The sequence below is a fragment of the Balaenoptera musculus genome, chromosome 4 (assembly GCF_009873245.2).
Source record: "Balaenoptera musculus isolate JJ_BM4_2016_0621 chromosome 4, mBalMus1.pri.v3, whole genome shotgun sequence".
NCBI lineage: Eukaryota > Metazoa > Chordata > Mammalia > Artiodactyla > Balaenopteridae > Balaenoptera > Balaenoptera musculus.
Genome location: NC_045788.1, coordinates 135,881,433 through 135,905,441, shown reverse-complemented (window position 1 = coordinate 135,905,441; position 24,009 = coordinate 135,881,433). Strand labels below are relative to the sequence as shown.

Sequence of the window (24,009 nt, the reverse complement as noted above, 5' to 3'; positions counted from 1 at the left end):
GAGAAAGAAACAAAGTGGTACTGACAGGGCAGGGAAAAAGGGAACGTGACTATTGAGGGTCTCCTCTGCCCTAAGCAGATATCCTTTCCATCACTCTTTTCCTCAGAGATCCCCGTGAGGAAGCTCCATTATTCGCACTTTGCAAAGAGGAATGGACTCAGAGGGGTAAGTAATCGGTGCAACTTTGTTAATGATGGATTCAGTTTTGAACATTTTAATTTCAAAGCCTGGGTCCACCACTAGGTGGCGACAGACTGCAGGCCATTAAACAAATGGTAAGTTTGGGGAAAAGGGAGAAAGATCTGATAAGTTCCCATTCTTCAAGGTCATGAGAAGGCAGGTCGCTGCCAGAGAAGAGGGGCCTGGGCACGGACAACCTAGGTGTGAGAGCAGCCAGAGGAGAGGAGGGCGGCGGGGATGACGGCAGGAGCTGGAGCGAGCCTACTGGGCGGGCACAGTGGGCGGTGTGACGGGGCAGGGGAAGAAAACGAGGCTGTGGCTCAACAGCAGACCCCAGCCAGGCTCCGCGGAGCGCCGTCGACGGCCACCCGTAACGTGGACGCTGCGGGGCCTCCCGGAGGGCCCTCCTCGCGTGAATACACAAACGTGACGCAGGTGTTAGGCAGGTGTTAGAAGCCAACGCCGCCATCGCCGCTTACGCAGTGATGCTGCCTCCTCGCCTGCCCAACCTCAGAGCGCCTCTGCTTCCCGCTGCCCCGCCCCCTCCCCTCCCCCTCCCTCCCCCGCTCCCCACCCCGTGGCCCCGGTGACACCTGTGCCGGGGAGCCACCCCGCCGGGAGCACGGCACCCACCGTGAGCTGGTAGTCGGTCCCCAGCATGTACTTCTGCTCTCTGCCGGGCGAGCCCCGGCTGATGTGGCCCACCACAAAGAGCGAGGCGGGCAGGCGGATGGACGGGCTCGCCAGGACGCTCCCCCAGAGGGCGGCGTAGAAGACCTCCCTGCCGACCACCAGGGACAGCTTCAGGAGCAGCGCGTCCGTCCTGTGGGCGGGAGAGCATAGAATTAGGGCGCACCGCGCGGGCTCTCACGGGCGCTGCTCACTCTCCCTGGCCGGGAAGCACCATCTTCCTCCTCATTTGGAGATGCTGCCATCTCTCCCCCTTCTGTGTTTGTCCACCTGCTGGCTGTCACTGAAACTGAATTTGCTAAGACAAACATGTCACCGAGGGGTGCGGCTTCTTGGCCAAGAGGCGGCATCTGACCCGTTGTGTCACACTGTGGCAGAGATCCGTCTCCGCCTCCGGCCTTGCTGTGGACGCCATGGTGCTTACAGGTTCCACTGCCCCAAAGTGGATGAGCAGATCAACCACTCTGTATAAAAGTAGGAGTCATTTAAAAAAAAAAAAAGGCTAATGTGACTGATTGAAGACCTAAGTAATGATAAAGACACCCCCGCCCTGAGCACAGCCAAAAATGTGCCCAGTGACACCGGATTTTAGAAACACTGGGGACAACATTCCCCTGGGCCTCCTGCCGCACGGCACATTCCAGAAGGTCTGGAGCCGAGTTCCCATCACTCTGCCCACAGCACCTCCATACACCGGCTCCCACTCCAGGAAGCCCTCCTGCGGACGGCCAGCATTCATTCGTCTCTTTATCTTTATCCAGGTCTCCCGTGACACGACGTCAGCGACTTCACGGCCGTCCTCTAAGAGAAGCAGCAGCATCAGTGGGTGCGGGCTTGTTTTTCCACTGACACTGACCGAGGCCTGGCCCTTCTCCGCTCGGGGTGCACCTGCAGCTGACGGGGCACCTTCCCGCCGACTGCGAACACAAAGCTTGCGGGCCAGGTGATAGCATCTATCAGTACAACAGCGGAGGCAAACTCCCACAAAGGGATTTCACTCGCACAGAAGTGAAACCTCTGTGCGTTTCAGCTCTCAGCTATGGTAGGGAAAAGGGATGCAAATGTTGTGAAAATACCTGAGAGTCTTTGAGCAAAAACTCAGCACAGGAGAACAGCTGACGCTGAGGCCACACAGCCACCGTCACCACCAGGTCTGCTCTACTGGCTGACGCCCCCCAGTGCCCAGATGAGCGTCTGACACACAGCTGGCACTTGAAAAAACTGTCAGATGAATGCCACTCTTTCCCTTTTACTATAAGCCAAACTGTCTTCAGCTTACTTTTTAATAACCACTACCGTGTATATTAAAACATTTCATACAAAAAATGCCAACTACCTTTTGATATTAAAAATAAATTTTGTTCTCCTTAAGCCTAGTCTCCTTAAGCCTTCTTTTTGACTCGTAAAATATTTGTAGCAAAAGATGCAGAGAAAAAAAATGAAGACGCACAAGTAACACCCAAACGTTTAGGAGAAGGACACAGAATGGTTTAGTGGCTAAAGGTACTGATGGGTCTCCTATCAAGGCTGAGCAAACAAATAGAGCTTATCTTTGCCCAGCTCTGAAAACAACCAAACAAAGGCCCTAATTTGGGGCAGAAGCACCATTCAGCAGCTGCGGTTACAGTAAGTCGGGCAGATGGGTCACCGTGTCCTCTGGACAGAAAGCGTGGTCCTGAGCTAGGAAGAGATTCCCACAGCAACAGATTAATTTAGGAAGGCCCTGGAGTGCTCCTCTCTCCAGGATCCCAGAAGACCACCGCTTAGCTAAAACCCAACACAGACACTACAGTGCACACACTGCTGTCACATCCCCTTTGCTTAGGACAGCATATCCCCAAAGTACGTTCCACGGAACCCTGGCCACTTGGGCTGTTCCACAGTAGAGAGGTTCCACTGTCTGAGAGCCTGGGGAATGCCACTTATGCTATCCTTTCTTCAATATTTACAGAACACTGGCTAGTTTTCTTTATTAAAGAAACACAGCTTTATATATAAATATAAAAATTCCCATTTTATTCTAAAAATTAATGGATATTAAAAACTGAAATGATGCTACAGGTCCGAAAATGGCAATTATGACAGGACTCTGCTATGGAGAGCAAAGTAAAGAACAAGCTAACTGGGGTTAAAAACTAAGTAACTTCCTACTAAGTAAGAATTACTCACAGCACCTCAGTGGTGAAGTTCCAAAATAAGTGTGCACAGTTTAGTGCCCAGAACGGTAATCTTTTCCATTTAAAACCAACAATCAACAAAACAAAACACACACACCAACCCCCAATGCCTGCTCCTCCCGTCCTCCCTCAGCCACCCTGGCTGCTGCTTTCATGCCCCCTGCAAACGCGAGCTCACGCTGACGGCACCGACACGCTCTCCTCTCCTCAGCTGACGGCAGGTGAGGGACACAGGCCGTGCGCCGTGAGCCCCAGGCACTGCACGACTCTGGCCTTGCGGTCGCTTGCCAAATGGACCCTCGTGGAAAGCCGAGCTGTCACAAGACCGAACAGCGTGGGGTGTGACCGTCTGAACAAGCAGGGCAGTGACAACAGCGCCCCGCACCACCATAGTCGGATATACGTCAAAGAAGGGGGGGAAAGCTCTAGACCCAGCAGAGCTCGTCATCATGGTGCCTGGAATCAGCCAAAAGAAAGAAAGAAAATAAATCTTTTTCAACTACTATCTAAATCGGGGTTTCTCAACCTCCACCCTGAGGCCCCCTGGGGCTGGACGCTCCCGTGCTGTGGAGGCAAGCGTGGGCACTGCGGGACGTTCAGCTGCACCCCCGGCCTCCACCCGCTAGATGCCAGAAGCACCCTCCCCGCCCCAGGTGTAACAACCAGAAGTGTCCCCAGATATTGCCAAGTGTCCCCTGGCGGACAGAAACCACCCCGGGCTGAGAGCTACTGACTTAAAGGGGCATCTCTGGGGAGCCGGGTTTTGCCTGCTTTCTTCCCCTCCGCCTTCTCGGAACAGAAGTGGAGTATTCCCCCGCCCCCAATACCACTAATCCTGTTTTCTCCGTACAGCAAAACACAGCACACTACATGGCTACTTCATGGGCACTTTAGAAAGGAATTCTGGCCAGGAGTGATCTGCAGACATCAAAGGGTTATTAGAAAGCCAGGGTGAATAACGAGTCCTAACACTGGCCAAAATTTCCATTCCCTTATGGTTCACTGACAAGAACAGACCAGGAACTGTCCCCGCCTCCACAAGACCCCTGAGTCACCCGTCCTCACCAGCCCCAAACCCACTCACTCACCGCTTCGCCTTTTCCACCATCTTGGACATCACGACCCCCCGCCCCCAGAGCCCCCCTTCCTGTCTCTGCAGAGTATTTGCTGGGGTCGGGGGTGTCTGACTCGATTCCTATGCACGTTGGGGAAGAATCGTTGCTGAACTCTCTCAAACTGACACGGACACGTGCGGTCACCCCTCTGCTGTGCTCTGAGACCACACAACCCCAGACCAGCCTCCACCTCGGAAGGCCAGTCACTCCCACCTCTGAGGGCTGCAGACGCCGGGCTTGGCTTTCTGTCACACCTGCAGCTACTCGGCGGTTCATGCAGCTTCACTCGGCTCTTGGTTCAACGTCAAGAAATCACAATGTGGGGAGAAGACACCCGTGTTAAGCAACTTTAGCGACTGTTCACATGAACGTTTGTTTATCAACTAGGAGAACAGATGACAACACCCCAACTACCGACATGCTCCTGGTGTGATTCACTCTTACAGATTAAAAAAACTGCAATACACTTTGGGAGCTGATGTGTTCATCTTCAGATGATGGGAAAGAAGCATTTATATACACACATCTGTTAGGAAAATGTGAATGGATCAGAACTCTAGAGAGAGCCTGGTACTAGGAGTCAAGAAACAGAGTCTGGTAAAGGTCCTCTTGTTGACCCCATAGGACCTTGACTGCTCCCTTACGCACACACCTACCCAGCCTCTCAGGGCACGGTGCTAGGTTTAAAACAGCAACGAGACAGACCCTGCCTCCTAGGGAAGTGGATCCTAGTGACTCAGTGCACCGCCGAGGTGGATTCCCCACTGGGAAGTGGATGGCCACCATCCGCTCTGTGTGAAAGCTCCAAACGGTCAGATGCGCATCCAATCCCAGCACGGAGGCTTGTGACTTTAATGCACCCTTGGTCACCAGCGACCGTCCCACAAACCATTCCGATCATTTGGTTTCCTTGAGGGGAGCACTCTGAGCGGACTTTGGATTGACTGTGAGATTCCACTCCACACCCCGTGCGCGCTCCAGTCACTGCCGACACAAAATAGGCCCAGGGGGCGCAGCTGGGGCCTCTGGCATGGGGAAAGTTCCGAGCAGTTTCTTGTGTAATCAAATGGAAACTTTTGCAAGCACACAGGTTTCTAAACCTCCCAGTCAGGCTGCACGCGGGCTCTGAAAATGGGTCCTATGAACAGAAGTTAATCACTGCGGCATCACTCAGAATAGTTAACACGCTGGAAGTGAGCTCTTACATTATGATTCTCCAGAGAAACAGGACACTCTGTATACTCAATCTGAATGGATACAGCCTCTCTCCTGTCTTCTGTTCCTAAGCAATGACCAAAACAAACACCACTGCATAAACTTACGTGCGTATGAGTTTGACAAATTTCTCCAAGGTGCTTCTGAAACTTGTCAAAAGCTATGCTGCTTAGCCTCGCCCCTTTTTGAGCTTATCCATCAATGAAACGTGGCCTTGCTTTTTCATTTGGAAGCAGCCTCGTATAACAGGAGGGAGGGGGACTTCAGAATGTGACATATGGGGAGTAGAATCCCACCTCTGCTGCCCACTGGCTGCGACTCCAGGAAACTTTCTTACCTTCTGACCCTCACCTGGAAGTGAGGTAATTCCCAGGCACACACACTATTTCGTCAGGCAGAGACCACCACAGAAATGTAAACATCAACCCGCCCTGCTTCATGGGTCTCTGCACTTCTGTCCCCGCTTCTTTATTTTTAATTTTTATTTATTTATTTATTTTTTGGCTGCGTTGGGTCTTCTTTGCTGCGCGCGGGCTTTCTCTAGTTGCGGCGAGCGGGGGCTACTCTTCATTGTGGTGCACGGGCTTCTCATTGCGGTGGCTTCTCTTGCTGCGAAGCATGGCTCTAGGCACGCGGGCTTCAGTAGTTGTGGCACGTGGGCCCTAGAGCGCAGGCTCAGTAGTTGTGGCGCACGGGCCTACCTGCTCCGCGGCATGTGGGATCTTCCCAGACCAGGGCTCGAACCCGTGTCCCCTGCACTGGCAGGCGGATTGTTAACCACTGCGCCACCAGGGAAGCCCCACTGTCCCTGTTTCTTACACAGCAGCGAAATAAAATACAAACCACACGGGCGGCCCCCCTGGATGGGCACAGCCGTCAGCTCTGGATGAGACCCACCTGTCGTAGATCTCCGAGCCCTCCTCCAGGCCGGGCAGCAGGCCGATGATGAAGGCCTGGAGGCTCGGCAGGAGCAGCTTCTGCAGCGGGAGAAAGTACTTCTCGTACAGGCCAAGCAGCACGGGCCTCACCGACATGGCTGCGTGTGCCAGAAGGGGGAACAACCCACAGCTTTGGGACAGAAAAAGGGAGAGGAGGGAAAATGAGACACCTGCTCAGAAGCTCCAAGGGGCTGGCCAGCCCAAGGGGGTTTTCAAAAGCAGCCAGCCAGCCAGCCGGCCACCTACACTGGTGATGGAGATGCTCGCTTGTCAGGAGACGGTCACAATGAACTGTTGGCCCAGAGCAGGTGACAGGCAGTATGCACGTTACACTCCGACTTAGAGAAAAGTCAGGGACGACATACTCCAGAAGGTGAGCCCTGGTTACCTCTGTGATGGCTTTATGGTGAACTGACACACCCCTCTGTATTTTTTTGTTTATCATTTTCTCATCTTGTGAACTGAAATATGGATTACTTGGGTAATAAAAAAGTAAAACGGCGGGGATGCTACCATACCTGTATAGGAACAAATCCTTGGCCAGCCATTTGGTCCCCACAATTTTAAAGATAATTTCATAGGTTTCTAGGGCTTTTAAGTGCACACCGCTGGGCAAAGCAGGATGCAGGCACTGAGCTAATCTCTTGCTGATAACGAGCCGTCTTGGCAGCAAGGAATACCTCAGGTTACTCTGGAGAGCCTGGAAAACAAGAGGAAAAGCACATAAGGAAGAAAGCAGTGACACTGACTGTGGAGAGGACATCTGCCGAGGCCAGGAAGACACCAGCAGGCCCCTGTGTGGCTGTAAGAGGTGGGTGACAGGACAGGACAGAGGACAGAGGGACTGCGCGGGAGGGCTTGGGGAGGGGGTGCCACGAGCCAGCATCAGGGACGCGGGGCTGGGAAGCCCCCAGCAGTGAAGGGAAACCCTGCATCCCTTCAAAGGGACTCTGCCCCTGTCAGGCCAGTTGCTGATGGAGCTGTGTGCTTCTGTTTGGGGAAGCCTCTAGTCTACACACGAGACTAAGCAGAACACAGACTTCCCGTCCCCAGGAAAACCCTCGTCTGTGCGCCACGGAAGCCCTGGATCTCCCCATCATTATCCCAACCTGGCTGCACAGCCAGGTGGCCCTGAGTATGTGGGACGCACCTGTAGGCCATGACTCCTGCGTCCTCACCATTCAGTTCCCCAGGAGGAAGTCAGATCCCTGTTGGCATGGAATGACAGTCCCCCTGAGCTGGGCCTCCTCCGGCAGGACACAGGCCTGGCCTGCGCTAAAGCATCCCCGGGCACTGGCCGCACCTGAGAAACACGGTCGGCGATTTCTTGCTAACACGGCCTCTCCCTGTCGGGAGTAGGTCAACGCCGGTCTTCATGGCATCGAGTGACCACACGCAGAGCACTGGGTGGGTCCTCATGACTCAATCTTCTACACCAAGTGTCCGTCATCACAGTGGAACAATCCATACAACTCACACAAATATTTACTGAAAGCCGACAGGGTAAAGTCCACGCTTTTTAAAAAGCTTCTCAAAGGCCTTCACAGCCAACTTTAGAGTTGGCTTCTAAAGCCTGTGCCAGAAGTGACATTATTCCATTCATCTCACTGGCCAGAGTAAGTCACGGTGCCATGCCTATGTTCAAACAGGCAGAGAAATGGGATCCTGCATAATGAGGTTATGTAGGAGATAAAGGGAAAGGAAGCAAAATAATATTTTCCATCAGAAGCATGTGGTCTAATTGAACTCTCAAATTCAATAAACCTACATCTAAAAGACCAGCTATACCTAGAGGTTGTCAAGAAATACCTTAAACTATTATTTGCAAGAGTCTGATAGCTTAAAACAAAGGGCAAGCCAACAAAATAATTTTTTTAATGTGCTCGTGTCAAAAAGAAAAATTGAGGAGGTGACCTGGAAACACATGCTGTAACAGCAGGTAAGAACTGAGGTGTCGAGGAAGAGAGGAAACAACTGTGGGAAATGCACAGGAAAGACTGCGTTTTATTATGGACATTTTCAAACACATAGAAAAGCAGGTAGAACAGCAAAGTACCCGTCACCCAGTTTCAACAAGTATCAGCTGGCCAGTCCTGAAGACACAGCTTTTAGGAAACCATGTCTGTGACTCACTTATCGATACTGCAGCTGTGGGCTTTCTCCATGATCTCGGAGGAGGAGAACTAAGCTCTGTCTTCACCTGTTATGTTTGTCAGGCAGAGCTCTTGCTTTTTAAGTCACAGTCTCACTTTTGCTTAGCATAGTCTAAGGACTTTTGCTAACTGAGGTGCAAAAGATGGGCTGTAGCTCCTAAGGTGGTCATCTGGGATCCAAAAGTATTTGGCTCTCTCGGGCTGTACAGCAGCAGGATCCCATTTCTCTGCCCTTTTAAATGTAGGCGTGGCCAGTGAGATGAGTGGAATGATGTGTCACTTCTGGTACAAGCTTTAGAAGCCAACTCAAAGCCCAGTGGGTTTTCTTTCCTGGCCTCTAAGATCACGGAGACACAGGTTGAACTGGAGCCCCTCCCAGCTTGGGTCCCTGAGAAATTAAGAGAGCAGAAACCACCCGCTGACCCACTGAGGCAGAACTCAACAATACTGTAAAAATCACTGAGCTTGGGGACTGTTTGTTACCATGGCATAACCTTCCCTATTCTGACGAATACACTTCTTCCCATATAAATGGAATTACAAGGAACCACAACCATTCATTTCAAGTGAACAAGGCAGGTTGCTATTTCTTTCTCATTTAAATTTGTTACCCCATTTAATTTAATTAGAAAAAGAAACATAACCAAAAACTGAGGGCATGACCAGGACATGTGGAATGGACTGTTCATTGTATGCTGCCCATGTTAATCCAAGCAACACAGCGTATCTGAGTCGGGGAGTCAGTGCCTCTTGAGGGAAAGGTACACTGAAGATGAAGGAAGCCTCTGATTTGAAAACGCAGAGAAGAACAAAGGATATAACCAGATAATACTTAGAAAAATGAGAAGATGCTCATCCTTCCTGATTTAAAAGATGCAAATTAAAACTACTATGAGGGACTTCCCTGGTGGCACAGTGGTTAAGAATCCACCTGCCAATGCAGGGGACACGGGTTCGAGCCCTGGTCTAGGAAGATCCCACATGCTGTGGAGCAACTAAGCCCGTGTGCCATAACTACTGAGCCCACGTGCCACAACTACTGAAGCCCATGCGGCTAGAGCCCATGCTCTGCAACAAGAGAAGCCACCGAAGTGAGAAGCCCGCGCACCGCAATGAAGAGTAGCCCCAGCTCGCCACAACTAGAGAAAGCCTGCGCACAGCAACGAAGACCCAATGCAGCCAAAAATAAATAAAATTAAAATTTTAAAACAAAACAAAAAAACTACTATGAAATGCCATACTTTTCACCCATCAGATTGGTAAGTTAGATCAAAGCACACAGGTTCAGGAGTAGAGCAGAGACACCCAGAGATCATGAACTGGTTTCATCCAACCTACAGTCAGGATTTGGCCGGACAGGATTTGCAAGGCTGCTCCTTGGAGCAGCTATGACAGTGATTCCCCTCTGTACCATTCTCATCACGAATAATGGGGCTAAAATAGTGCCTGGGTCATAGTGATTCTGTTAACACACTTCCCACAGAGCCTGGCACTTAATATGTGCTTCAACACGAAGGTTAAACAAACAAACAAGACTGAGGCTATTATAATGCCTGGTTTAAGCTTGTGAGCTTGGGGGTCAGAGCCTGGAATTCCAGTTCCATCATCTGTTGGGTAAATCCCTTAACCTTTCTGGGCTGAGGTTTCACAGGGATAATGGTGCCTAACAAAGTTTCAAGCATCATGAGATACCACCCTTAAGGAAATTAGCTCAGGGCCTGCCACAAAGCAAGCAATCAACAAGCATCTCCTCTTATTATAATGACAAGCTGACTGTTAAGCACCAGATTTAAATGTGGAGACAAAATGCACTGCATTTTAAAAGAACTGACAGAAATCCAATCATTCACAAATAATATCCTTTATTGTCACAAAAGCAAACAAGGGCACTAGTTAGATGTGTTAACAAGGAAGTTTGAGGAATACATTGTATTAGAAAAGAAAAACTCAAACTCTTGTATATTTGGAGATGAAATCAACTGCAGACCCAACAGATGATGAGAATTCCAAGAGACACTGAAGCCAAGGAGAAAGTCTGCATACAATAAGAGGTGGAGTTGGAGAACTGAAGTTTCTTTTTAAGGCAACAAAGGAAAAGGTAAATAGTCATTAATATTTAAGATTAAAAAGGAAAGAAAATATTATTTCTTAAAGGATATTTAATGAAAAAACTCTAAAGAAACGTTTTGCAAGTGGTAAGACCGGAGGGATGTCCCTGGTGGTCCAGTGGTTAAAACTTCGCCTTCCAGTGCAAGGGGTGTGGGTTCGATCCCTGGTTGGGGAGCTAAGATCCCACAGGCCTCGTGGCCAAAAAACCAAAAAAAAAAAAAAAAAACCACACCACCAAAACACAGACCAGAAGGAATGCTGTAGCAAATTCAATACTTTACAAATGGTCCACATCAAAAAAATCTTTACAAAAAAAAAAAATGTGGTAAGACTGGAGATCAGAACTGCCGGGTGAAAAGGTTTTCCATGTTGTAGATTGGAAGCACTTTTGGAAACAAAGGCTTCCCCTAGACAGGGTGCCACCTCCCCCAGTGTGACTTAATTTACACAGGAAGTGGGTGTGGGTCCCACTCAAAGACACCTTCTACCTGAGTAGTACTAAGTAGCATCTCAAATTCTACCTACGTGAGACTTTTCCTCTGTCTCACTGAGGACTAACGCACGGCCATGGGGGAAACAGCTCCATGTTTTTAGGGCAAACTTAAAAGAGAATGAGATCATTAGATGTAATGATTCATTCCCCATCTGGCTGCTACATAGTCAAAGCTCCGTGTGCTGGTTCAGCCCGGTGGCTTTCTTCAGGCAGACACCCTCGATTCAGAAGCTCCTCTACCTGTGGGCTGTCAACGCCAGCGCCCAAGCCATCAGGCCTGGGCACGAGTCAAGTGCCTGGCCAGCGCGGCCAGCCCACTTTAGGCTCCCAAAGACACTTCTCAGTAGGAACCTGGAGGGGTTCTGCTGCGTCCTCTCTGGGAGGTGGGATCAAGACTGATGCCCTCAGCTGCCACTGCTTTTGAAAAAGAAGACATTCTACTCAGAGCGGCCCTGTCCTAGGACGTTTCAAAACCGAGCGCTGTGCACTGCTGGTGGGACTGTCAAACGGTGCAACCGCAGTGCTCCTCAAAATGTTAAACATTTGCTTTGTTTACCAAATTACCATTTGATCCAGCAATCCCACTTCCGGGCACACACCCAAAAGAACGGAAAGCAGGGGCTCAAACATATTTGCACACCCATGTTCACTGCAGCTTTATTCACAATAGGCAAATAGTGGAAACCACCCAAGTGCCCATCATGGATGAATGGATAAACAAAATGTGGTCTATATGCACAAAGGAATATTATTCAGCCTTAAAAAGGAAGGAAATTCTGACACGTGCTACAACCTGGATGAACCTTGAAAGCACTGTGCTAAGTGAAATAAGCCAGACACAAAAAGACAGATGCTGTATGATTCCACTTACATGAGGTCCCTAGAGTAGTCAATCCATAGAGACAGAAAGCAGGGTGACCAGGGGCTGCGGGAGGGGGAAATGGGGAGTGAGTTCCCAGCTCGGGAAGATGCAAAAGTTCTGGAGATGAATGGTGGTGATGGCTGCACAACAATGAAACACGCTGCAAGCCACTGAACCGTACACTCAAAAATAGTTAAAATAGGTGAATATATGTTGTGTATATCTTACCACCAAAAAAGGAGAAAAAAATGAATGCTGTGTTCCCCCAACTGCTCTTGCCGGACTGGCCTTGAGCTGCAAGGAACATGAACTCCCGAGTGACGTCCCCACCTTGGACTAAACTGAAAACTCTTTCCCGACCAGAGAACAAAGGGCCTCCTTTTAACAATCCTGAAGGGACACAGGGACTTGGTCCAGCCTGTCCTGAGTGAGAGTTTTTTTTTTTTAAGGGAATTTTTTTTTTTTTTAAATTTATTTTTGGCTGTGTTGGGTCTTCATTTCTGTGCGAGGGCTTTCTCTAGTTGCGGCAAGCGGGGGCCACTCTTCATCGCAGTGCGCGGTCCTCTCACTATCGCGGCCTCTCTCGTTGCGGAGCACAGGATCCAGACGCGCAGGCTCAGTAGTTGTGGCTCACGGGCCCAGTTGCTCCGCGGCATGTGAGATCCTCCCAGAGCAGGGCTCGAACCCGTGTCCCCTGCATTGGCAGGCAGACTCTCAACCACTGCGCCACCAGGGAAGCCCTGAGTGAGAGTTTTTAACCCTTAATTGGCAAAATAGCCCCCTTGAACTGAGTCGCACCCTTTAGGGGTTGAAAATGCCTGATTCCCTCCTCATGCCCCTCCTAGCTGTTCAAGAGCTGCCAAGACTGGACCTGGTTCCGGTCAGGGAAGGCCACCCTGACTCTGCCTCCCTCTCTCCAGCCTCCATCTGGGCATTTCGCTTTGGCAAGAGCCTTCTCCAGCGAGAAAAGCTCAGGGAATATTTCCAGGGAAGCTTCATGGTTTGGGTTGTGTTTTTCAGGAAAACAGAAACCCAAAGTGACTGGCCAGTAAGCTTAATATTATATATATACGTATATATACATATATATACGTATATATATATATATTTTTTGTTGTTGTTTTAACTCTGAATGAAAAGGATGTATACTTAAAAAAAGAGAGAAAAAGGTTCTTCTACAACTGTAGAATAAATATCTCAGGGAAACAGATGAATTGGGAAGGAAAACATAGCCATGTTTTCAAAATTACTTTTTTACGTGCTAACCAGAAAGGAAAAATATGATTAGACAGGAAATTAAACTTCCTTATTTATTTCACCCAGGCACTATACTATTTTAAAAGTATTCCTTAAGATATAATTAAGATATAATTACAATATTTTTAACCTCATTGTATTCATAGGCTTAGCAGACTGACCTTAGAACAAAGTAATAAAATACAAAATGTAAGTTTGAAAAAAAAAGTTTGAACCACATCTGAGCTCCACTAATAGAGACCAGGAAGTGCCTCGCTTCACTCCACCCAAGGCAATGTCTACGTTTCACTTTGTTTTACTCTGACATTATACAGTCTGACAGTCTGATATTCTCCAGGACTCTCGGCATGATTTAGAACGGTTCTATGTAAAAAACATGATTAAAAATTCCAAAAGGGTAGCCCGAGGACTCAAAAAGTAACTTAATACACTTAAAAATGGTTAAGATGATAAATTTTATGTTATATGTATTTTATCACAATTTTAAAAACTTTAGGGTAATTTAACAATATGGGTGAGGGGAGTTAAATTATATTTAAAAATGCTCTAGCCTTTAAAATGAATTTTTAAATGTTTCCTTTAAAAGTTCCCAGAAGAGAACATATACACACTACTATATATAAAATAAATAACTAATAAAGACCTACTTATAGCACAGGGAACTGTACTCAACACTCTGTCATGATCTATATGGGAATAGAATATAAAACAAGAGTGGATATATGTATATGTATAACTGATTCACTTTGCTGTACAGCAGAAACGAACACAACATTGTAAACCAACCATAATCCAATAAAAATTAAATAAATAAATAGATAGATAGATAGATAAAAGTTCCCAGAAGAGATAGCCCAGACCTGCTCTCCCAGTGATAGCACTGACCTCAGAATGCCTGATGCTTGTCTATAAAGGATGTAAGGGAGCCAATTTGAAAGCATGGCTCTCATCAAGCAAATGGTAAAGTACTGGCATGTCTTCCTTCTGGAAGTCAGTCATCTTTATAAGGATGTTCATTTCATGCCACAAAAACGAAGCTGAACAGTGAGTAAGACTGGCCAGTTGGCACAAGCTTGAACACTCATTTAATACTTGCCAGAGGACCGCAACAGCAATTCCGCCCTTCAGACAGAATAAAAACAGAACAGACACTGAGCAATAACAAACTGGCCAGGACTTCCCATATTTAAGTAGGCCGCGCCGGGGAACATCAGGCCGTCCCTGAAATGGCAGTGACCGAGCCACCGCAGCAGCTTGGGAGGGCGAGGGAGGGAAGGAGACAGGTGGGGAGGCTGGCACCTCATCAAGGCCCCTGAGAGCCGATTCAGGGAGCTGGGATCCACAGGTAGCCGGCGAGGCCAGCTTTGGTTTAACTGGGGGAATGACACCAGTACAACTCCCTTGTCAAGGAAGAGCTTCCTTCTCAAAAAGGTCACCGACTGGAGAATCACTGCACTGCTTTCTTCTGTTCGACGCTTACAGCAAACCTGCGGGGCCGTGCACCCAATTAGTCAACCCTCATCCACGTCCCACGGTCCTGGCTTGCACTGAAGCTTCCAGCAGGGCGCTGGGGTCTCCGGCTCACTCAACCGCCTGCATCAGAGACCCATTAGAACACATTTCTTTTCTTTTCATTTTCTAAAAATTATTTCCTTTGCATCAGTTTTACCTTAGTGTTGTAGCTTATATTGCCTTGCACTTTCTGAACGAACACCATGCTGCTTGTGTAGGAGGACGACTAAAGGCTGAGCACCTACACGCCCGGAGACCTTACAAAACGTGGCTGAGAGGTGAGGGCAGCAGCCCCCAGGCCAGGCCTCGGCCGAGGGGCACAGGGGGGCAGTAACTAACCATCTGCGGGAAGAACCACCCGATCGAGCCCTGGGCCTGGGCCTCGGCTTGGCAGGTTCAGAAACTCATTTTTATCAGTTTACCTGGAGGGCTCTGCTGCAGAGGGAACGCTTTGCTGGCCTAGCTCCTGAGAAAGATCAGGAAGGCAACGGCAGGGGCAACAGGATGCAGAGCACAGGCTCGGGACGGGCGGACCTGGGTCAGAGTCGGGCTCGGGCCCGCACCAGCCGTCCAGCCTGTCACAAGCTGCTGCCCACGCCGACGCCCCAGCTTCTCACGGAGAAAACGCGCCGCTGCCTGCTCGCAGGCTGGCCCTGCAGGTCAGACTCCAAAGGGAGCAGAGGCGTCCAGGGTGTTCACTCCACTTCCACCCCCCCACCAGGGCATCAGGATCGCACACATGTACCCACGTGTACACGCAATGCGCGTGCACGTGGGACACAGCACCGGGGGCCATCCCAGGCTCCTGGCTAACACGACTCCGGAATCTAACACTAGGTCAGAAAACCACGTCGTGAAACATCACAACAAACGCTTCGCTACCTCACAGAAGGCAGGCTACGACACACGTGCTCAAATATGGCTCTTCTCCCCCTTTGGAATTTATTACATTTAGATTGTAAAAGTCACTCGCTCTCACCGCTGACACCTACTTTCCCTGTCTCCCACGTGGGAACTTCAGGGGCTACTGTGATGCTTCCCAGCGCTTTCTGTGCTTCCAGACTTTATTCTTTGCCGAGTGCAGTGCCGGTCCTCCGCCCTCCCTCACGTCCACGCGCCACCCCCAGCCCCATGGGCTTTGCAGGCGCGCTGGCTGGGCGGAAACACTGTACGCACAAGAGCCTGAGCTTCACTCGGTGTCTTTATCAGTAAAAGGAGTCACGAGGCACTGATTTTGGAGGATTCTACGTTTGAAAAATAATGGGTGGGAAGCAGATAACACGGGCTCACTAAAGGGAATCACTATTTGGCAGGGGGCTAATGATGGAAAATGACAGGTGAAGGTCAAGGCAACTGAGTTCCACAGTAAACCACAGGGAAGGAAAATGAACACGTGGGGCAAACATGCCCTTCAGGGTACAGTCTAAACCCTGAAATACACACGATGCAGTGAATACTGAAATAATTAAGGATTTATAACCACAATCTATACAACAGATACATTAATAAAAGTAAGCATACCATTCAGATACTAGATGACAAATGTCTGGAAATATGTTATTTTTCTGCTTTTTGAACTTATTTTAATCCACATACAAATGACATATTTAACAAACAAACCAAAAGCCTAAAAACCAACTTGTTAAGAGCCAGAAGGGAAGAAGGAACATTTTGGGTAGAGAGTCTCATTAAAATTCCAAACAGGCTTCAGTCCCAAAAGTTTTACTGGTAGAACTCGATATTCTTTCAAATTCATACCCGGGAGAACAGAACTGGCATGCTCAAATGAGACTAAATGTTGGGACTAAAAGTCCCAGCGGCACCTCCCGATCCTCACTGCCAGAGCAGAAGGGCTTCCGAATGGCTGTTCAGGGCCTGGGATGTGTCCTCCCCGGGTGCTTGGGTTCCGCCAGCCCACAAGGGCCTCGGGAACCAGAAGGCACCAGGACTGGGGGTAGAGCACGTGTGGCCCCAGCGGCAAGGAACGTAATTCAGCCTCAGGTTGGGAGGCGAAGAACACACCTCTCCCATGAAGCGCCGCCCGTTCAGATCTGGCCTGAATCCCACCCGCGGTCCCGTTCCTCGGTGCTTTCCCTCGGCTGCCCCGTCCCTGAGATGAGCTCTGTGCACAGAAGCAGGCGACAGTGAAAGAACCAGCTCTGGGTCGGGGGACCACCAACAACACGCCCAGGAACGGTGACCAAGGCCTGAGAGCCTGGCTTACTCTCTCCAGATCAACTCAAGCCCAACGCTGCCTCTCCTCTCCAAACCCCAGCAGCTGTAAAACTGCCCGGGACACTCAGAACTGAGAGGCAGACGTGTGGCTGGCATAAAGCAGGTGCTGGAAGAACACGATCTCCGCAGAAATATGAGGAGGTTCTGTACTTAGGAGGAAACCTGTGCAGATGGGGAGACAGGAAATCATCGGCAGTTGCTCCAGAAAAGCGTGATTCCAGCGAGAACCACAGGAATGCCAATGGCAAGGGCACAGATCAGCACAGGACATTCTGCATTTTTAAGGACACACACACCCCCCTGTTGTCAAGAAACAAGTGTGCCTGCATCAGCTCGTAGAGGAAACAGGCTCCCCATGGGTTAAGGATGGTCCAAGGTTGCAGATCAGTTACGAAGCTTTTGGATGTAAAGGATAGGATATCTACTTCCCTGGTGGCGCAGTGGTTAAGAATCTGCCTGCCAATGCAGGGGACATGGGTTCCAGCCCTGGTCCGGGAAGATCCCACATGCCGCAGAGCAGCTAAGGCTGTGCACCACAACTGCTGAGCTCGTGTGCCACAAGTACTGAAGCCTGTGCACCTAGAGCCCATGCTCTGAAACAAGAGAAGCCACCGTAATGAGAAGCCCGTGCACCACAACAAAGAGTAGCTCCCTCTCACCGCAACTAGAGAAAGCCTGTGCGCAGCAACAAAGACCCAACGTAGCCAAAAATAAATAAATTTAAAATAAATAAATTAAAAAAAAAAAAAGGATAGAATATCTGACTATACAAGTCTCAGTGAAGAAATCTACCACCTCACAACCAAAAGTCCAAAGCAGTGGTTCTCAAACTGGGGTAATTTTTCCCCCAAGGGACATTTGGCAATGTCTGGAGACATTTCTGGCTGTCACAGTAGGGGAGAGGGGGTGCTCCTAGCATCTGGGGGACAGAGGCCAGGATGCTGATAAACACCCTACAACACACAGGACAGCACCCCAGCTGTCCTGACCATCGGAGAAGGTCAACAGTGCCGAGGCTGAGAAACCCCGGTCTAGAGGAACCTACTTCTGCGTTTGGTTAATGCAAGGGCTCAACGACATCCTAAAAGAACCCAAACCTTTTCATGCTTATATGCTCCCAATGGTGAATTGACTTATCTTCAGTCTTTTCCTGCCACAACCTCAGATATCTGTCACATATCAGGCATTAAATTCTCACATGACTACAGAGAGCAGTAAAAAAAAAAAAAAAAAAAAGTTTGTTCCTTTTTTGTCTCTCTGTATTAGAGGAAATCCTTTCCAGAAGCCGGCTGGCCACATCTCATGGTCAGAGAAGGTCATGTGCCTGTGTCTAAAGGAAAATAGAACAACTAGGATTAATCCCAAACAATAATATTCACCACTGGGGCTGGAAGATGGGGGCTACCACCCTGTAGCACTTTACCACCTGACCCCTAAACATACCTGGGTTCATTTGACAAGAAGGAAGAGGGGGTGAGTGGGTGGCAACCAGCACGTCTGCCCCAAGCTGAGAAGTGGTGAGTCTGACCATGAACCCTGGTGCTCTGCCCCCAAGCTCGGTGTTCCTTCCTTCACCCCACAACATCTGAATCAGCACACCTTCCAACAAATTTACTTCCAAGACATATCTCAGGCATTGGGAGAATCTGGCTTAAGCCAGATAATAATCACCAAAAGCACATGAGTAAAATGTAAGGCAGAACTGTGCTGCTTGGGAAAAACACAATTAACACCTTACAAACTGATCAGGTAGTGAAATGACATATATTTCTTGTCATATAAAGATAAGAGGTTATTAAGGTTAGTAAATAAGGAACAAGCTGATCCTTGATGAGACAAGCAATATGATGGATCTGCAGGGCTGAGGCACTCCCATTAAGATTAGTGCACGCCAGGTAGGAGCAGGGATGGGGACCGCCCACCTAAACCAAGTCCCCTCCTGTGCTAAAGGGTACAGCTGGGCCAGGGCTGCTGGACCAGCTGATATTTTTCTCCCTTGAAGATATGAGTGGAAGTAACATGTGCCATTAAGGTCTAAGCATGCACCTACATGCTCTTCCTCCTTCCTGTGGGACAGAGCGGCAGTGAATAGAGCAACTCTGGAAGGCACATGTTAAAGATGGCAGAGTCCCTGGCTTGAGTCTCTGGAATGACCATATGGAAGAGAGCTGCCCAACCTGGACCAGCAAGCAGAACTGATTCATGAGCGAGAAACTTCAGTCTTATGGTGGCACTGAATTTTTGGACTTCTTTGTTACAGCAGCTAACGTTACTGTTACTGATACACTGATAGTATCGTTATTATTTAACCTTGTTCCAGAAAATGCTAACAAAACACTGGGAAAAAACACAAACTCAGGGCTGGTTGATGATATGTACACCTGTCTACCCAAAGAACTCAACACAATTAGCTGAAAAAACTTAGAAATAAATTCACTAGGTTGGCTGGTTTCCAAATTCTATAAATTGATAGTTTCCTACATGGCAACAACCAGTTAAAACATACAGTGGAAAATAACCCCATTGATAACAGCAGAAATACATGTATAAATGCTAATATTTTAAACAAGAAGGACTTATAGAAGAACAATTCAATGCTTAGGAACCTAAGTGAATGCTTTTTAATCAATGAAGAGACCACCACATTTCCCTGTGGGAGGAGAGCCCAACTGTGTGAAGACGTTGCTTTTCCTTGAAATGTACAATAACTGTTACCTATACCAACCAACCCCCATAAGAGTTTTTAAAAATTTTGCAAATGATTCTAAAGTTCATCTGGAAGAAGACCACCTGGGAATGGTAGAAAAATTCTGGAATAGAAGAGTGGTTAGGCTGGGGTGGAGAACACGGTCCTGCCAGATAAAGATGTAAACACAGCAGCTGAAAGGCGTGGCTCTGGCACCGTGCAGACAATTTAATTAGTGCAGCAAGATAAAGTCCACACAAAATAAAGCTGTGTGCCCAAAGATTTAACTCTACGTTCACTGACACAGCAGCTCCACCACGGGAGACATACCTTACAAAAATAGCCACAGGCAGAAAGATGCTCATTAGAGCCTCCTTTAGAATTATGAAAAACTGGAAGTAAACTAGGCCAACAACAAAGGGCTTCTAGATCTTGTCCACTCCTATACAATCCCCCTTCACTCCTTTCTTCTTTTACATAAACACACACGCACACACACAAACACACACACACAACACCGCTATACATGAACAGTTCGACCTGTCTTTTTTTGCCCCCTTACTTTACTGTGAGCATCTTTCGTGTTAGTAACTACAGTTGGATGCTGTTGTGTCATGTCTTATCCTACTGCCACTCCCCTACTGAGGGTGGTCATTTCCAATTTTTTTTGCTATTACATACAAAGAAACAGTGCAGATTCTCAGAGCTCTCTTTGTGTTGTATTTCCATAGGATTAAAACAAATTTACAGGGCTTCCCTGATGGTGCAGTGGTTAAGAATCCATCTGCCAATGCAGGGGACACAGGTTCGAGCCCTGGTTCGGGAAGATCCCACATGCCATGGAGCAACGAAGCCTGTGCGCCACAACTACTGAGCCTGCACTCTAGAGCCCACGAGCCACAACTACTGAGCCCACGTGCCACAACTACTGAAGCCCGCGTGCCTAGAACCCATGCTCCGCAACAAGAGAAGCCACCGCAATGAGAAGCCCGTGCACCGCAACAAAGAGTAGCCCCCGCTAGCCGCAACTAGAAAGCCTACGCACAGCAACGAAGACCCAATGCAGCCAAAAAATAATTTAAAAAAACAAAACAAATTTACGATGATCATGAACTTTCTTTTTTCTTTTTCTTTTTTAAATATTTATTTATTTCAGCTGTGCCAGATCTTCGTTGCAGCATACAGAATCTTTAGTTGCGGCACGCAGGATCTCCTAGTTGCAGCATGCATATGGGATCTAGTTCTCCGACCAGGGATCAAACCCGGGTCCCCTGCATTGGGAGTGTACAGTCCTACCCACTGGACCAACCAAGGAAGTCCCCTGAACTAACTTTCTGATCATTAATTATTTGGGAAATGCAAAAGCCATAGGGAGATACTACTACACTAAGATCGCAGAAATGAAAAGACTGCTGTAACACGTGTTCTTGGATTGGAAGAATTAATATTGTGAAAATGGCCATACTACCCAAAGCAATCCACAGATTGAATGTGATCCCTATCAAGTTACCCAGGACATTTTTCACAGAACTAGAACAAATAATCCTAAAGTTCATATGGAACCACAAAGACCCTGAATTGCCAGAGCAATCCTGAGAAAAAAAGAACAAAGCTGGAGGAATCACCCTCCCAGACTTCAGACTATACCATAAAGCTACAGTAATCAAAGCAGCATAGTACTGGCACAAAAACAGACACACAGATCAATGGAACAGAATAAAGGGGCAAGAAATAGACCCACGCACCTATGGTCAATTAATCTATGACAAAGAAGGCAAGAATATACAATGAAGAAAAGACAGTCTCTTCAATAAGTGTTGCTGGGAAAACTGGACAGCCACATGTAAAACAATGAGATTAGAATATTACCTCACACTATATACAAAAATAAACTCAAAATTGATTAAAGACCAAAATGGATTAAATGTAAAGACCTGAAACTGTAAAACTCTTAGAAGAGAACATAGGCAGAACACTCTGCCATAAATCATACCAATATTTTTCTGGATCTGCCTCCTACGGCAAAAGAAATAAAAGCAAAAATAAACAAGTGGGACATAATTAAACTTAAAAGCTTTTGCACAGCAAAGGAAACCATCAACAAAACAAAAAGACAACCTACAGAATGGGAGAAAATATTTGGAAATGATATCACTGACAAGAGGTTAATATCCAAAATATACAAAGAGCTCAGACAACTCAATATCAAAAAAACAAAAACAAACAAAAAAACCCAACACAAACCCACAAACAACCCAATCAAAAAAACAGGCAGAAGACCTCAACAGACATTTTTCCAAAGAAAACATACAGATGGCTAACAGGCACACGAAAAGATGCTCAACATCGCTAATTATTAGAGAAATTCAAATCAAAACCACAATGAGGTATCACCTCATACCTGTTAGAGTGGCTATCATCAAAAAGTTTACAAATAAATGCTAGCTAGGATGTGGAGAAAAGGGAACCCTCATATATTGTTGGTGGGAATGCAAGTTGGTGCAGCCACTATGGAAAACAGTGTGGAGGTCCCTAAACTAAAACTAAAAACAGAGTTACCATATGATCCAGCAATTCTACTCCTGAGTATATAGCTGGAAAAAATGAAAACACTTATTTGAAAAGATACATGCACCCCAATGTTCACAGCAGCACTGTCTACAACAGCCAAGACATAGAAGCAACCTAAATGCCCATTAACAGACGAATGGATACAGAAGATGTGGTGTGTGTATGTATATATATATACACACACATATATACACACAATGATATATACACATATATACACACAATGGAATATTACTCAACCGTAAAAAAGAATGAAATTCTGCCATTTGCAGCAATGTGGATGGACCTAGAGAATATTATTCTTAGTGAGATAAGTCAGACAGAGAGAAAGACAAGTGTTATGATATCACTTATATGTGGAATCTAAACAAAATACAAATGAATGTATACCTAAAACAGAAACAGACTCACAGATATAGAAAACAAACTAGTGGTTACCAAAGGGAAGAGGAAAGGGCTGAGGGGCAAATTAGGGGTATGGGATTAAGAGATACAAACTATTATGTATAAAATAAATAAGCAACAAGGATATATTGTACAGTTCAGGGAATTAAAGCCATTATCCTGTAATAACTTTTAATGGAGTATAATCTGTAAAAATACTGAATCACTATGCTGTACACCTGAAACTAATAAAATATTGGAAATCAACTATACTTCAATTTAAAAAAAAAGACTGCCCGTACCAAGTGTTGGCAAGAATATGGAAGAACTGGAGTTCTCGTAACTGCTGGTGTGGTGTAAAATGACACTCTGGAAAACAATTTGGCAGTTTTTTAAAGTTAAATATATACCTACTGGAAGCAACTCGATGTCCATTAACAGGCAGATGGATAAATAAATGGTGTATATCCATAAAATCTTACTCAGTAGTAAAAAGGCAAAAACTATCAATACATAGGACTTGGATGGCTCTCAGAATAGCTTGGCTGAGCGAAAGAAGGCAGACCAGGAAAAAAAAAAAAGAGTATATACTGTATGAGTCTGTTTATATAAAATTTTAGAAAATGCAAACTAGTCGATGGTGATAGAAAGCAGATCAGCAGTTGCCTGGGGATGGGGGAGGGGGGGAGGGGGGGAGGGAGGGAGGAGGGACCACAAAAGGCCAGGAAGAAACTTCTGGGGGTGACGGATACATGCTCATTATCTTATATGGTGATGGTTTCATAGGGATACCCACACGTCAGAACTCATCCATTATACACTTTATATACGTGTAGTTTATTGTACAACAAAGTTGTAAAAAAAAAGGGAAAAAAGAGAAGCCCATTTAAAAAGATAAATAAATGGGAATGCCTGCTCAGATGCAAGCTTGTATATTGGTGTTCATGTTCAATCAGTCGTCCTTTTTGAAAAATAGCCCAGCTTAAACTTATTTCCTTCTGTATTAGTTTGCCATAACAAAATACCACAGGTTGGGTGGTTTAAACAACAGAAATGTATTTCTCACCATTCTGGAGACTGGAAGTCCCAGATCAAGGTACCGACTGACTCAGTTCTCCTGGTTTGTAGATGGTGCCTTCTCGCTGTGTCCTCATGTGGAGGGGAGAGAGCTCACTCTTCTAAGGCCACAGTCCTATTGGATTAGGACCCCACGCTTATGACTTCATTTCACCTTACCTCCTGAAAACCTTATCTCCAGATACGGTCACACTAGGGGGTGCTCTGACTAATGCATTTGGTGGCTGAGGCGGGGATTGGGGGGGACGACACAGTTCAGTCCTGACATATTTCTGGTTTCTTAGCTTTTTTGATAGTGTTTATAACACGCAAGGAAACCACAGCCCTTTTCCTTATCCATAAACTCACTTCTGCT

At 47.3% G+C, this 24,009-nt stretch overlaps 1 protein-coding gene across 1 annotated transcript in view; it reads right to left on the bottom strand.

Annotated features, from left to right (window-relative positions):
* DOP1B (DOP1 leucine zipper like protein B) overlaps positions 1–24,009 on the bottom strand; it is a 107,598-nt gene that overhangs the window by 67,277 nt on the left and 16,312 nt on the right. The window contains 3 exon segments of the mRNA XM_036851233.1: positions 814–1,003; positions 6,275–6,445; positions 6,834–7,015. Coding sequence (XP_036707128.1) covers positions 814–1,003; positions 6,275–6,445; positions 6,834–7,015 — 543 coding nt within the window.